The following is a 15,306-nucleotide window of genomic DNA, read 5'->3' on the forward strand; positions in this document are numbered from 1 at the left end:
TTCGTTAGCAAAAGTTGAAGTCTCGAATTCTGAGGTGCAGCAGTGTCCCATTCAATGGCTTTCCGCGAACTTCATCTTATATATAGTATGGCTAACTTTGCATTAATGTTATCACATGACATATACATGAGAAAATACATCATGACTGAAGCAATGGAGGAATTGAGAGGTCGAGAGGAGAAGGAAGATCATTCTGGGAAAAAAAACAAGGTAAATTCATGGAAAGAGAGAAATTTTTATAAGGAAAACGACTACTGAACGATGAACTAATGATATTGTGATGATCATGAGTAGAAGATCCTATGCAAGACATGGTCCATCCTAATAATTAGAGCAAGAGATGCGGATGATGGTATTGATGTAAACGAAGCTCAAACACAATTGCATTAGCAGAGAAATTAATTTGATAGATAGACATATCGATCAGAATATTCCGGAGAAGATTTTGCGTGCATCCAAGAGTTTACCATGTGTGCTTAGTAGGCCTTACATCTGAGAAACATACGAGGTTTCTTCATTCTGCTACTTCAGGAAGACAGATCACCCGGAGTAGTTATGCCTTTTTATCCAATATCACACCTTGCATGTTTGCTTGCATCACAATTTGGCAAAGTGAGATTACATTAGTCGATAATATATGTTATATTATATATGCCTTGCCATATTGTTGGGAGTGCAACCTCTACGGAAGATAATCATGTAACGATGATCTCCCAATCAAAATAGTTCATGAAGCTAGAAACTTTGAGGGTCAAGAGACATCAGGAGTTCCCCCAAACACTTCAGTAGGAAATTTTCTCTCCCAATGAAGTGTTAAAGGGGAACTCTAGAAGACTCGTGACGTACACTGCAAATCCATACTCCTCTCAGTATATACTATGATCGACCAGGAAGAAATTATCGATACAACATGTGCTTAATATCCTGCAACTTATTGGGAAACACCGGGAATTCCCCGAAGCAGTCCAGCAGGAACTTTTCCATGCTGTGAACAGCAATGGAGATCCTACTGAAGTGCTCAGGATAATTCTGGGGGAGACCTGATGGTGGAACTAGACAACTAATTTGATCTTTCCGTGTTTGGTTTGATGGAAGGATGTGAAGAGTGGCCTGTCGATTTATAAGGGTTCGATGCATTTGAACTTGCTTGTGATTGAGGGCCTCGTGGAGAGGGCAGACTGCACCTAGTCGCAACTGTTGGCTCAATCCCAACTGAAGAAGAAGAATATTTTCTTTTTCAGGCACATACACTCACTCCTTTCCTTTTCAACTTTTGCAAATTTTGGCCAGTTGAAGAAATTTCAGGTCACTGGAATCTGGTTGATGCATGACCGATTCATTTTGTGATGGAAATTCTGTTGCCACTCTGTCACCAATACGTTTTAATATTTCTGTTTTATTCACCTCAAATCCATCCCTAATTGTGACTGAATATTCGTCACCAAATATCTGTCATTATTATTCTATTTTCCTGTAAAATGAATATTACAAGTTACAACAGTCTTCTGGATATTGTTGTAATTTTCTTTTTCTTAATTTCTGTTCCTTCTTAATTTCGCGAACTAGGCTAATTTTTTTAACCATGGAATCATGTATGGCGGAGTCGGTGTCAAAGATCGGGGGCCAATTACCTAATCTCACGATTAAAGTAATCTATCATTATTATTGCTAGGAGAAATGTTCACACAAGTATTTTCTTGGAAAGTAGGTCAGTAGGGCCTGGTCTGGCTTTATGTGCCTGCATAAATCCATCTCCCGGAAATGATTTACAAAACCATAAACTGTATGGGTATGTTTTGGGAAACTATAGCTGACTTTCACAACTGATCAGAAATGATGATTTCGACGTATACTTGAGTGTATATTGTGGTCCGGAAATGAGAAAATAACCTTCACAGAAAAATAGTGTATGGGAGCAAACAATCCATAGTCGGAGAGTTAAATATGACATATAAATCTTCCGTGGACATTTCTGCAGTATGAAAGGAAAATCTCCCTGGAATGATGAAAATAGAAAGGTTGATCGCTGGATTAGTAGTATCTGAGGACAGATTTTTGAAAGAAGATAATCCATGCCGCTGGATCTTTCTCTGTCTATCTATCTATCTCTTGTGGCCCTTTTGGTTTACATCACTGTGTGATTCTCCTCCATTCACCTGACCCAGAACTTGAACCAGATTCATTGGAGTCTTCTTCATAGCAAATTGTACGACACCCCTTTGTCTCCCTCTCTCACCATATATCCTCCATGAAAGGCTGCTTCCATGATTCAGAATACGTATCACGTAATATTCAACCAGAAAAAGATAAAAGAATCTATTAAAATGATAATGTTTATGTTCGAATATGCACTATAAATAGTGATATTTCGCCTCTGCAAATCATGTCTCCATGGGAGCAACAAGAGAAAATTTAGAGAGTCAGCTGCTCCCGGGAGTTCCCCTGAGCACTTCATTGGGGTTCTTTAGTTAGTTAAGGATTCGCCATGTTTTCAAGAAAATAATCGATCCTCACATGCCCTATTGAAGTGTTTGGGGGAACTCTTGGAGGCACTTGGCAAGGTAGATAAGCTCGTATATACAAGAGGAAGCTGATTGCACATTCTAGTTCAATATGAGTCGCATAAGCTCGTTTGGTATGTTCACTCCTTTTAAATATTGGCCACGCTTACTTAGATTACATCTAGTCTTATGATGACTAGCTAATGTCAGTCTTATCTTTCCTTTTCAAGAAAGTAAGAAGATTATAGCTAAAACTAACGCTGGGTTATAGCAGAAGTCAGGCATAACCACGGAGCTCCTCTAAGTTTGACACCAAACCAAGATTAGAGTTTGTGTGCCTTGAGGTTACTCTCCCCGCCGATCCAAGTACATATTGAGCATAAAGATAGAAGAAAAACATGATGCCAATCATGATTCAGGTGGAACTGCAATTATCTTATATGGGTATCCTAGCAATGTTAATCTAAAAGAAGACACCTTTGTTCTTAAGTCGTTGCCAACCTTTCAAATAAGATAATAATATGCCCATCAGCAGCAACCGAGAATCCAAGATTGCCCAGTCAAACAAGCAAATGAATGCTTTTTGGAACAAAGACAGCTTAGGAAGTTACTCAGCAGAAGAGAGGGAAAAATAAATGGTGGAGATGCAACGAAGGTATTGAACAACCATAAGTGATGTTTCAATCTCTAAGTTCACGCCGAAAGGGCTCTACAGTAATGAATTGCATGAAACAAGTCACATGTTTTTACATGAAGGCTCCCTCATGAGATCCATAAGATTTCACCTCATCTCTGTCAATTGAAACTACTGTCACCCGATCAAAGAGCCAAAATTTTGGCTGCCCGGCACCGGTAACTACTCTCCTGTCTCTTTTCCTGGGTAAACAACCAAAGCTTCTTTCGGGTCTCTTTCATTGACCCACATATAAATCATGAAGCTGCTTTAGACCATAATAGTTTGTTTGCGGACATAGAAGAATTGCTTTACAAATGCGACCAATGGCATACTCCCTGACCCAGAACTACCTTGCAGCTATCACCATCATCGTCGTCACGCTATCTTTACCCCACAATTCAGTTGCAGATGTAGGAATCATTTCTCTTCAATCGATTTTAATTCGTCTAGTTTCTTTATAAGAGACATCAGGTTTATGCTGCTCTGCAGTTGGCACAATGCGTCGGGCACTACTAGCTAAACTAACTAGTCCGTTATACTGAAACTCTTTTCTCAAAATAGAATGTTCGTAGAACTGTTATTCATTCAGTGCAATTTTATTAAATTCTTTTGCAGTGGCGAAACCATGGAGCTGACATATCCAACACGAGGAGTGCCGAGGATTGGCAGATCAACCGAAACACTGTCTCGGGTCTGAGTTTAAGATGGAAGTTCTTTGCTGGAAAAGACATATCTGCTACCCCTGCTGTAGCCGATGGGGCCGTCTACTTCCCTTCATGGAACGGTTTCTTGTACGCCGTGAATGCATTCACTGGCGATTTGTTCTGGCGTCAGAACCTCAGTGAGATTACTGGGCTTCAAGGCACTGGATTAACAGTGAACGTGACAGTCTCAAGATCGACCCCGACAGTTGCGGGTAACCTCCTCATTGTCCCGATTTATGGACCTGCAGTTGTGATTGCTGTGACTCGATGGATTGGGAGACTGGTTTGGTTAACTATGATTGATCCTCGTCCAATAACGGTGATAACTACCTCTGGAACCGCTTTTAGGGGGTGAGTTTACACTTCACATATAGATCCGCATATTATGTTAATGTCATCTGAAATTGATAATGATGATTGTCCAATATAAGTGTTAATTCTCCTAAACTCTCACTCTTGTAGTATTTCTCTCTATCACTCACAAACATGTCTGCATCACAAAGAATCTGCAGAATTTGTAGTTAGAAAAACTGAACAGAGGGAGAGGAGAACGAGGGATGAAAACTGAGAGAGAAAGAAGAAAACTTCATTAATTTTCACCACTATACATCATTGACTCTTTCCTACATATATAGACACAAAGCAATCTATAACTGCCACTTAACACAGACTAATAACTGCCACATTAACACCTGTCTCGCATTCCTAAAAGCTAGGAACTTAAACTAAACATAAAAGGACACATAACACATAACAAAACAAGAGATAACTGTCATCTTGTCTGATCCAAACCACATCAGTACAGCAACTCTGATACAATCTCCAACAATAAGCAATGTGTGTGTGTGTGTATATATATATATATATAGCAATCCACAATTAATTGAATACATCAGAAATGTTATTTTGCTCACTATACATATCTTGTAAATCACAATGTATAGTGCATTCTATGTCGGAGTATCATCACTGGAGGAGACGCTACCACCTAGTGAATGCTGCAATTTTCGGGGAAGTTTGGTGAGGTTGGACATCAGCTCGGGCGCAATTCAATGGCAGACCTATACGGTCCCTGAAAATGGAGGCAAACTGGGCGGCTATTCTGGAGGCGCCATATGGGGTAGCAGCCCTGCCATAGACCCAAGACGACAGCTGGTCTACGTAGCCACGGGAAACCTCTACACGGCCCCTCCTAATGTCACAGAATGCCAAGAGAGGCAGAACAACGAGACGACAACACCAGCTAGTCCCGATCAATGCATTGGGCCTGATGTCAACTTCAATTCCATCATTGCATTCGATATACGTTCAGGGAGGATCAGGTGGGCTAGGCAGCTTGGCGGATACGATGTTTGGTACTTCGCCTGCTTAGTCCCAAACAACCCAGATTGCCCTCCTGGGCCAAACTTGGACGCTGACTTTGGCGAGGCTCCTATGCTGCTCAGCATATCATATAATGGGAGAAGACGGGATGTTGCAGTGGCTGTGCAAAAGAGCGGGTATGCTTGGGCTCTGGACAGGGATAATGGTGATATCGTTTGGTTCAGAGTAAGTAAATGTCATCCCTAGCTAACCTAACCGGTGTTCTTAGGAACTACATTGGACAAAATATGTACCTACACACTCAATTCCGATTGGATTATTTTCTTATATTCTTCCATGATGCGCAGTTGGCCGGACCAGGAGGTGAGGAAGGAGGAGGGCAGTGGGGTGCGGCCACGGACGGAAGGAGGGTGTATACCAACATAGTCAACAGCAACAGGGTGAGCTTCAAGCTAGCCCCCTCGAACCAGACCAGCACTGCAGGTGCCTGGGTGGCCCTGGACACTAACTCCGGGGAAATCCTATGGACCACAGCAAATCCTGGCAACGATACCACCCAAGCACCGGTCTCAGTGGCCAATGATGTGGTCTTTGTGGGGTCAGTGGCTCCGAACGGCCCCATATATGCGATGGACGCGAGGACTGGGAAAATATTGTGGTCATATAATACGGGGGCTACCGTGTATGGAGGCATATCGGTGAGCTACGGGTGCATATATGTTGGGAATGGATACACCGTGAGCTTAGGTGCAGCATTTCACCCAACTTGGACCCCGGGAACCTCCGTCTTTGCCTTTTGCTTGGGTTGAGATTGATTTATGTCTCGGTTACCCAACTATAATTTGATCTTATATGTGAACGGAACCTGTGGAGGGATATATAAAAATCTAAGAACAACTATTCACCCTAAAACAAAATCTAAGAACAACTTAATTAAATTTCAAGAATCCGTTGAACTTGGGATAGTTTCTGATCACCTTCAGTGACCTGTAGCTCAAGATATATGCCAAAATCAGTCACATATGTGGCCGCTAATGGTCCATTTCGAACGGTTTCTTTGATTTATAATTTCAAACCTTTCAGTATACTATTCTGTAATTTTTCTGTAAATAGTCCCCTAAACCAAACAAAATCCTAACAATTATCTTCTTCTTTTTTTTCAATGGATGAAATTTTAATATTTCTTTATCGATCGAAGCATACACAAATGAAATAAATATTAATGGTAACAAATATAATATAAAAAATTGTAAATACATGAAATAAATATTAATGGTAAACAAATATAAGATAAAAGAAACTAATTGTAAATACATACTTTTGCACGCGGCCTTTGTTTATATGCTTTTCTCTCTTAATTTGAAGTGAATGTGATTTTATGGTTACTTTAGGCATGCCTAACCTTATTATCTCAGACGACTTTGATGTCCCCCCTTACAAGTAACACAGGGCATATAAGAAGAAATAATTAACTTTTATTTTAGATTAATTACATTACATGCATGTATATTTCTTGCGTGCAAAGGAGGAACAACTAAGCCAAAAAATAAATATGGTCCACAGTTTGAGGCTGTCCCTACGAGAGGGAAGGCTCTTAAAATAGCTAGACATTTGATGAAATTTTGAGGCCTTCTTCGGATAAAATGATAAGTTGAGGAATGAAATTGGACTAATAGTTAAAGATTGAGGACCAAATGAAGATTTATGACTTCCATTTGTAGAATCTGTTCGGAAAAAGAAGGGGAAGAATGAAATGAGAGAATTTGGCTTACCCAAAAATAATAAATAAATAAAGAGAGAGAGAGAGAATTTGGTTATGACCTTGACCACGCACCTTTCTTCTCCTTTACGCCTTGAGAATACATATTCTCCTTATGATGTCAAAATAGATCTGCAGTACGGTTAATTTGTGACAAATCTTATCGAGATAGAACTTTCTACAGGCGATTACTTCATAGTAGCAAAGAGTATTTGGAGAATTTACAATAGCAAAGATGGTTGGAGAGAATAATTCAAGTGTTCACTGCAAAAGTTAACGTCCTATGGATCTCCTCTGGATTTCAATCTCATTTCTTACAACCGCCTCAACATTTCAATGGAAAACTCTAATAGGTTCTGTTATGGACTTTGATCGTTTTCAAAGCAGTCCAATAACTCTTCCCTCTTCTCATGTTTGCCTCGAACACTCCATTGCTCTACATTGTATCACGTTCATGTTCTATCCTAGAAGAATATAACACCAAGAGAATCTAATACTATTATTTGAGCAAGAGTTACCTCCGGATTTGTAGGATGGTTGAAAAGTCGAAAATAACATTTTATTGTTACCTTAAATATCATACAATTCAAATAAAATAGAACAATTGGAGGATAATATTACCCATTTCGTATTGTTCTCCTCTCTCTTCTTCCTCTCACGTGTCATTCTCTCCTTAGTTTGCTCTATCCTCTTGCAAACTCTCAATTCCACAATCGGTAACCCTTTTTTTTTTTCCAAATTTTGTCTCCAATACTTACTTTTTCATTTTGAGGTACACCTTCCGCATGTAACGCGGGTATCCTCTAATGTTATATATGTGAGACAATAAATCCCAAGCTAGAAGTTCAGGGTCCAATATCAAACTTCCCTTGACTTGAGGGCTCCCTCTTGAGACACGTGTTCTTACTCCTTGGACTTTCACCCCAGAGATTGGTCCTTAGACCCCTTACTGCACAAGAGCTGACTTTGGGCTGCTTTGTAAGTGTCAGCTAATCACTATGGTCCATCTTCTCTTGATCTACCTATATATGGAATATGTAACTGCTATCTTTTCTATCAAAACAATGCGTTTCATATTTTGATGATCAATGGAGGCCCATCGGATCCGGAAGCACCGAGTTGTCGTCGGTGTCCTAGTCGTCTTACTATCTTTACCGGACAACTCAGTTGCAGAAGTAGGTTTCTCGTTCCTCCTCATTATGACCTCAAAATTTTCATGTATGTTCATATATATAGCGATTAAAAAGAACAGAAAAGTTGGATATTTAGTAGAAATGTTTTGTTTAATTTTTTAGTCTGCATATTCATGGACAGGATCCCACGGAATTCCCTCTAAAATTTCTGAGTCCGGTAGAAGCAGTCTACTTAATAATGTTTTTTTGCTGAATACGCTTTTGGCAGTGGCTAAACCACGGAGCTGACATAACCAACTCGAGAAGTGTCATGGACCAGAAAATTAGCCCGCGAACGGTCTCAAACCTTAGGTTGAGATGGAAGTTCTTCACTGGAAGGGACACATCAGCCACTCCTGCAGTTGCGGATGGTGTGGTCTACGTCCCCTCATGGAATGGCTTCTTGTATGCCGTGAATGCATTTACCGGCAAGCTGCTCTGGAAGCAGAACCTTAGTGAGCTAACCGGGCTCCAGGGCACTGGAGTAACTGTCAACGTCACTGTCTCGAGAGCAACCCCGACAATCGTGGGTGACCTCCTCATCGTCACAATATATGGGCCCGCCGTTGTGATCGCCGTGACTCGGTCACGCGGGAGGCTTGTCTGGATGACAGAAATCGATGCACGTCCTAGAGCAGTGGTCACCATGTCTGGAACCGCTTATATGGGGTGGGTCCTCCATTGGTCTATTTTGGTTTTACTGCCATGATCATTTATTCTACTTTCATGGATGTTACTGCTCTCATCAGAAGTCATCCGAGTTTGTGTTCATGTATCATTTAATCATTGCCATCCGTTATAGCGTACAGGGCATTCTATGTTGGAATATCGTCATTAGAGGAGACCTTACCTGCTGCTGAATGTTGCACTTTCCGTGGAAGCCTGGTGAAGCTAGACATTAGGTCGGGTAAAGTTCAATGGCAGACCTATACAGTCCCTGAAAATGGAGGCAAACTGGGTGGCTATTCCGGAGGTGCCATATGGGGTAGCAGCCCTGCCATAGACAAGAGGCGGCAGCTGGTCTATGTGGCCACGGGAAACCTCTACACGGCCCCTCCTAATGTCACAGAGTGCCAAGAGCGGCAGAACAATGAGACGACAACACCAACTAGTCCCGATCAATGCATTGGGCCTGATGTCAACTTCAATTCCATCATTGCATTCAATATACATTCGGGGAGGATCAGGTGGGCTAGGCAGCTTGGCGGATACGATGTTTGGTACTTCGCCTGCTTGGTCCCAAACAACCCAGACTGCCCTCCTGGGCCAAACTTGGACGCTGACTTTGGCGAGGCTCCTATGCTGCTCAGCATATCATATAATGGGAGAAGACGGGATGTCGCAGTGGCCGTGCAAAAGAGCGGGTATGCTTGGGCTCTGGACAGGGATAATGGTGATATCGTTTGGTTCAGAGTAAGTAAATGTCATCCCTAGCTAACCTAACCGGTGTTCTTAGGAACTACATTGGACAAAATATGTACCTACACACACAATTCTGATTGGATTATTTTCTTATATTCTCCCATGATGCGCAGTTGGCCGGACCAGGAGGTGAGGAGGGAGGAGGGCAGTGGGGTGCGGCCACGGACGTAAGGAGGGTGTATACCAACATAGTCAACAGCAACAGGTTGAGCTTCAGGCTAGCCCCCTCGAACCAGACCACCACCGCGGGGGCGTGGGTGGCCCTGGATGCTAACTCCGGGGAGATCCTATGGTCCACAGCAAATCCGAGCAACGACACCACCCAAGCACCAGTCTCAATGGCCAATGGAGTAGTCTTTGTGGGGTCGGTGGCCCCGAACGGCCCCATATATGCGATGGATGCGAGGACTGGGAAAATATTGTGGTCGTATGATACAGGGGCTACCGTCTATGGGGGGATATCTGCAAGCTATGGGTGCATATACCTTGGGAACGGATACACCGTGGGCTTAGCGTCATTGCACCCGACTTGGACCCCAGGAACCTACATCTTTGCCTTCTGCTTGAGTTAAGATTAATCTGATGTCCTGGTTATTCAACTCTAATTTCAAGCTCATGTAAAATGAAATATCTATCGATTAAATAATAATATAATAAAAACTCAATTTTCAAGAATATTCATAGTTTCTTACCACCATATATGACGAACTATATATAGCTCAATATCGAATATGATCACATATTATGTGGCTGCTACTCGTCTATTGAAATCATATATATGTGTTTCACTGTCAAAATTTTCACTACAATATTTTGCAATTTTTCTTTAAATATGGGTCCTGTAAAAAAAAAACTTTTTTGTAGGAAAAAAAATATGTATATATTTCAATTGATGTAAAATTTAATTTTTTTTACATGTTGAAGTGTCCAACGCATCAAGCAGATATTAATGGTAACAACTAAACAAGAGGTAATAGAAACTATGTATTTGTCCATGCCGTCTAGGTACACGATTTTCTCTCTTACTTTCGAGTAGTAGAGATTTTATTACTACCTTAGGCCTGCCTAACTGTATTATCTCATATGAACTCGATGAAAATTAGGTGTTTTAACTCATGTGTTGCATGACATTATAAGTCACCCAAAACTAATTGAACTTGGATGTTAAGTTTAGGGAAGCTAATGCACTTATGCAAAGGGAAAAATTTGGAGGTAATTAGAGGCAACGGAAGATTTTTTTGAAGGAAAATAAAAGATTTAATCACATAAGTTAAATGTACATGAATGAAGCATTTCAGAAACTGAAAGGTCATCGGGTAACAGGCTTCATCGCGACCACTGAGTGGTGGAGCTACATGGTAGCTTCATATTTGAATTTTGAACAGTTTAGGATCCTAAACTCTGCTACCCTATAAGAATATTGACAATCAATTGTTGATGCTTTATTGCCTCTGAAAGTTTGACTCTTGATCCCATTTAGCGCAAACGATTAGTCCTGGAAGTTCAACAGAAAATTCCCGTGGTCCCGCCGTAGACTAGTCTGATCTTTTTACAACAATCAATGGTAATACTAATTAACAGTTATATTTTCTACCATAACAATGCACTTCTCATTTGGATCCAAGGAGCCCCGGCAGATCCCAAAGCACCATGTTGTTATCGGTGTCCTAGTCGTCTTACTGTCTTTACTGAATTGGCTTTGCAGAAGTAGGCCTCTCGTTCCTAGAGTAGCGATAACCATGTCTGGAAACAGCTTATGTGGGTGAGTTTTCCATTAATTTGATTTTACTGTCTTACTAATTACTTCGAATTTGATGGATGTTAATGCTCACATCAGATGTTTGATCGAGTTTTAGTTCATGTATCAGTTCATCTTTGCAATTCCTTAGCATACAGGGCATTCTATGTCAGAGTATCATCATTGGAGGAGGTTCTTACCTGCCGAGCAGAGCTGTACTTTAAGGTTCATTGGCGGACCTATACACTTTCTGATAATGGAGGCAGACCAGCAGCTACTCCGGGCCGCCATATGGAGGAGCAGCGTTGCCTTAGACCAGAGGTGGCAGATGGTTTACGTGGCCATGGAAAACCTCTAAAAGCCCCTCGTAACGTCACAGAGTGCCAAGAGAGGAAGAACAATCAGATGACGATATCAACTAATTTCAATCAGTGCATTGGTCCTCATGTCAATTTCAATTCCATCATTGTATTCCATATAGGATCTTGAAGGATCAGGTGGGCTAAGCAGCTCGGTGGATATGACAATTGGTACTTTGCAGGCTTGGTCCTGAACAATCCAGTCTGCCTCCCTGGCCCAACCTAAAAGCCGACTTTGGCGAGGCTCCTATGATGCTTAGCATATTGTAAAACAGGAAAAGACAGGATATTGTAATGGCTGTGAAAAAAAGTGGGTTTGCTTGGGCTCTAGACAGGGGCAATGGAAATATTGTTTGGTGCAGAGTAAGTACGACATGCCTATGGAAACGGAAAGAATCCGAAATCTTCGCATTATATAGCCATTACATTTGCAATCTCCGCCCAGTTGATCACCTATGACTCGAGTACTTATGTTTCATTTTGAAGAGATATCTCTTTGCAATATATAAGGATAAACGCACTTTTCGATCCATTGAAAAACGTCCAAATTCATCAAAATGATCATTATGCAGTCCTGCTCTAAACATAGATGCCGACACAGTAGACATATGAGCATTTTTTTTTTTGAAACAATTGTAATCAACTGGGTCAAGCACGATTCTTTCAAACTCTTAAACCTAGAAACAACTACATACTGAGATAGATTTTTAGAGTTAGACAGATCAGCAAACGAAACAAAGGGTGTTTGAATCGTTTAACAAAACTTCAGTACGAAACGTTCATGTCTCCAACTCAGATTAGACAAGAAACTTATTTTTGTTAAAAGGTTTGTGTATAGCAGAACTTTTATATATAGGACTCCTTTGGGACAAAATATCATGAACTCAGAGTAAGATCTCTCCTCTCACGAATCTGCTTCGATCACCTTCCCTGCTAATCGAAATGAAGTTAGAAAATAAAGGGAAGGCTATAGTGCGTAATGAACATCTCATGAAAGGTTGAGGCCTTCATTGAATAAAAGAAAACTTTCAAGGGTCAAAGTGGAGAAATAGTTGGAGATTGAGGGCCAAATTAGGATTTCTCCTTCTGGGCCCTGTTGGGAAAGAGACAGCCCGAAGGAAGGTATCATATCTGAAGTCTCAGTATGTGCAAATATATTTTTATCTTTGTCAAGTCTTATTGTTTGAGCCAAAACTAATTATGAATAGTATTATGAAAAAAACAATTTTATAGGAAAAATGAAAGATCCACACATTTGAGGTTATATCTTTTTTGGATCCAGAAATTATCGATAGCTCAAGAATCCAAGACTGATTTAAGTATCGGAGGAGTGATTTTGAGGATGCACACGCATTCTTGGGATTTCGTTTCTCTTGCAGGTATCCATCTGATGAGAAGAGAAGGGAGCCCTGCTATAGTGTATATTGTATAGGAAGAAAGGTAAAAGAAGATTGTTAAAGCCCGTGTCAGCCAGAATTTTTTCCCATATGAATGTCCCTTTCCTCTATATATATATATATATATATATATAATAGTAGATATAGAATAGGATACATTGACAAGATTAATGTACAAATATCGTTATCTAAGTCAAAATCCTAAAAAGATATATATGTGGCATGTTCTCATTAGATTATTCATTAAAATTAGGACAGACTTTTTAGATTGATGATATACTTCTTTTTTTATGGTTTTTTAATTTGTTTCGTTTTCCTTAGATGTCAGTCATCCCATGTATTTAGGGTCAGCAGTACCAGTGGATCAAATATACATAACCACGATGATTGGCCTTATTCTAGTCATACAATGCTTCGACTTTGCCTGAATTTGACACCATCTTATTGTGCACCTTAAAGTTAGTGTTTCGATTCCATTTCACGTCATGTCCGAAACTTTAACAGGAAACATGGACTTTCCATCTTCCAGCAATATGGTATGTTCTCTCTTCCTTCACTTTGCTAGCCTTGGATTCTTCCCCGTAGCTCAAATTTGTAAATTTTCAGTTGTTTTCAAGAACTGCGAGAAGTAAAACTCTGAAAATTCTGATTTAAAGTATACCTCTCGTGTCCCATTTTGTACTAAAAGAATTTAGCATTGAACAAGTTAAGTGGCGCCTCTGGCAGGCAGTTTCAATAAATTCCTTGATCTGGGGCTGAGTTTGAAGTGAGACAAAATCCAAACTCGAGGTTCCATACACTGAAACACATTACAATTCAGGGTGCAAAATGAAATTTCTCCTGAAAGCACTCCCTTGAGATATGTGACGCTTATATTTGGAATTCATTATTCTCGACAGTTTGGTGCATTTTTTAGGATTGCTCTCTTAAGGTCAACCACGCAATTGTGATCTATCTTCTCTCCATCTAAGTATATATCTATATATATATATATATATATATATGAGTACAATTGAATTCTACATCATTAAATGATTCCTTATTAATAAAACAAAATTATTAAAATAATTTATTTAAAAGATTAATAGAGATGATTTGAAATAATTCATATATTTCATATATAGCATTTCTTATTTTAATATACGGATTTATTGTAATATAAAAATAACAATTGAATATATGAAAAAGGGATGTCATAAAACTTTATATTTATATTCAAATTTGTGTAAATATGTAATATACAATGATTAAATAAATACACGATACACAATAATTGAGTTCTATTACTTGAAATTATTTATCGAACCATTCAAAATTAGTCTAGCTTTATTAATTCGTCATCATATGAAACATAAAATTAGCATTGGAAATATTTTGCCATGTTAAGAAGTAAATATATTTTTCAAAAATCAAACTAATTATTATAAGAAATGATATATATGTGTGTATTAAAACGAACATATTCATATTCATAGAAATTAATTAATTATATATAGAGCAAATAAAAAATAATGATCCTATAGAAGAAAAATCTATGACACGGCGTTATGAACTTAAGCTCATAAATAAAATAAAAATAAAATTTAAAAATACGAATCTCCTAAACAAAGTTTTAAAAAGGACCAAACAATTTTAAATTCATATAAATACTGTTTTTCAAAAAAATTTGTTTCGTTTTTTCCTTGGAAGATAATTAACGTGTTTGTGTATTTAGATTCATAATAGACACAAGCACGTTGATGTTCTGAACTTCACACCATCTTATTATGCACCTTGAAGTTCCTGTTTCAGTTCCATTTCACATCATATCTTGAAAGTTTAACAGGAAAAATGGGGCTCCGATCTTTCAGCAATATGGTTTTCTCTTCTTTCAATTTGCTAGCTTTGGACTCTTCCCTGTGGCTCAAATTCATAAATTTTGAAATTCTTTTAAGAACTGTAATAAATAAACTCTGACAGTTCATAAAGTTACACGTCTCATATTCCGTTTGATCCTGAAGGAATTCAGAATCTAATGACTTCGGCAGTGCCGCAGTTTCTATAAAATCCTTGATCAAGTGAGATCCATGTTTGATGTAATCAGACAAAATCCAAACTTGAGGTTTCATATCAAAACACAGTGAACTTCAGGGTACAAATTGATCCCGACATCAAATCTCAGGGTGCAAAATGAAATTTCTCCTGAAAGCACTCTCTTGAGACGTGACGCTTATATGTGGAATTCGTCATTCTCGACAATTTTACTGCATTTTTTA

General features: G+C 39.3%; 2 protein-coding genes across 2 annotated transcripts; both read left to right on the forward strand.

The window, feature by feature from the left end:
* The first annotated feature begins 3,335 nt into the window (after positions 1-3,335).
* On the forward strand, positions 3,336-6,265 carry LOC116210438 (polyvinylalcohol dehydrogenase-like). The gene is made up of 4 exons (XM_031544305.1): positions 3,336-3,587; positions 3,793-4,232; positions 4,826-5,429; positions 5,552-6,265. The coding sequence occupies exons 1-4, from the start codon at positions 3,492-3,494 to the stop codon at positions 6,011-6,013; spliced, it is 1,602 nt and encodes a 533-aa protein (XP_031400165.1). The 5' UTR covers positions 3,336-3,491; the 3' UTR covers positions 6,014-6,265.
* Positions 6,266-8,051: 1,786 nt separating this feature from the next.
* On the forward strand, positions 8,052-10,129 carry LOC116212253 (polyvinylalcohol dehydrogenase-like). Its single transcript, XM_031546819.1, has 4 exons — positions 8,052-8,138; positions 8,365-8,804; positions 8,945-9,548; positions 9,671-10,129. The coding sequence occupies exons 1-4, from the start codon at positions 8,052-8,054 to the stop codon at positions 10,127-10,129; spliced, it is 1,590 nt and encodes a 529-aa protein (XP_031402679.1).
* The last annotated feature ends 5,177 nt before the right edge of the window (positions 10,130-15,306 follow it).

The sequence above is a fragment of the Punica granatum genome, chromosome 6, assembly GCF_007655135.1.
Source record: "Punica granatum isolate Tunisia-2019 chromosome 6, ASM765513v2, whole genome shotgun sequence".
Taxonomy (NCBI): Eukaryota; Viridiplantae; Streptophyta; class Magnoliopsida; order Myrtales; family Lythraceae; genus Punica; species Punica granatum.

Excerpts from the sequence above, each read along its gene's own strand:
- LOC116210438 (XM_031544305.1), top strand. The coding sequence starts at position 3,492 with ATGCGACCAATGGCATACTCCCTGACCCAGAACTACCTTGCAGCTATC. Across the intron at positions 4,233-4,825 it reads TCTGGAACCGCTTTTAGGGG|TGCATTCTATGTCGGAGTAT; the intron begins GTGAGTTTACAC and ends CACAATGTATAG. Across the intron at positions 5,430-5,551 it reads GTGATATCGTTTGGTTCAGA|TTGGCCGGACCAGGAGGTGA; the intron begins GTAAGTAAATGT and ends CATGATGCGCAG.
- LOC116212253 (XM_031546819.1), top strand. The coding sequence starts at position 8,052 with ATGGAGGCCCATCGGATCCGGAAGCACCGAGTTGTCGTCGGTGTCCTA. Across the intron at positions 8,139-8,364 it reads CGGACAACTCAGTTGCAGAA|TGGCTAAACCACGGAGCTGA; the intron begins GTAGGTTTCTCG and ends CGCTTTTGGCAG. Across the intron at positions 9,549-9,670 it reads GTGATATCGTTTGGTTCAGA|TTGGCCGGACCAGGAGGTGA; the intron begins GTAAGTAAATGT and ends CATGATGCGCAG.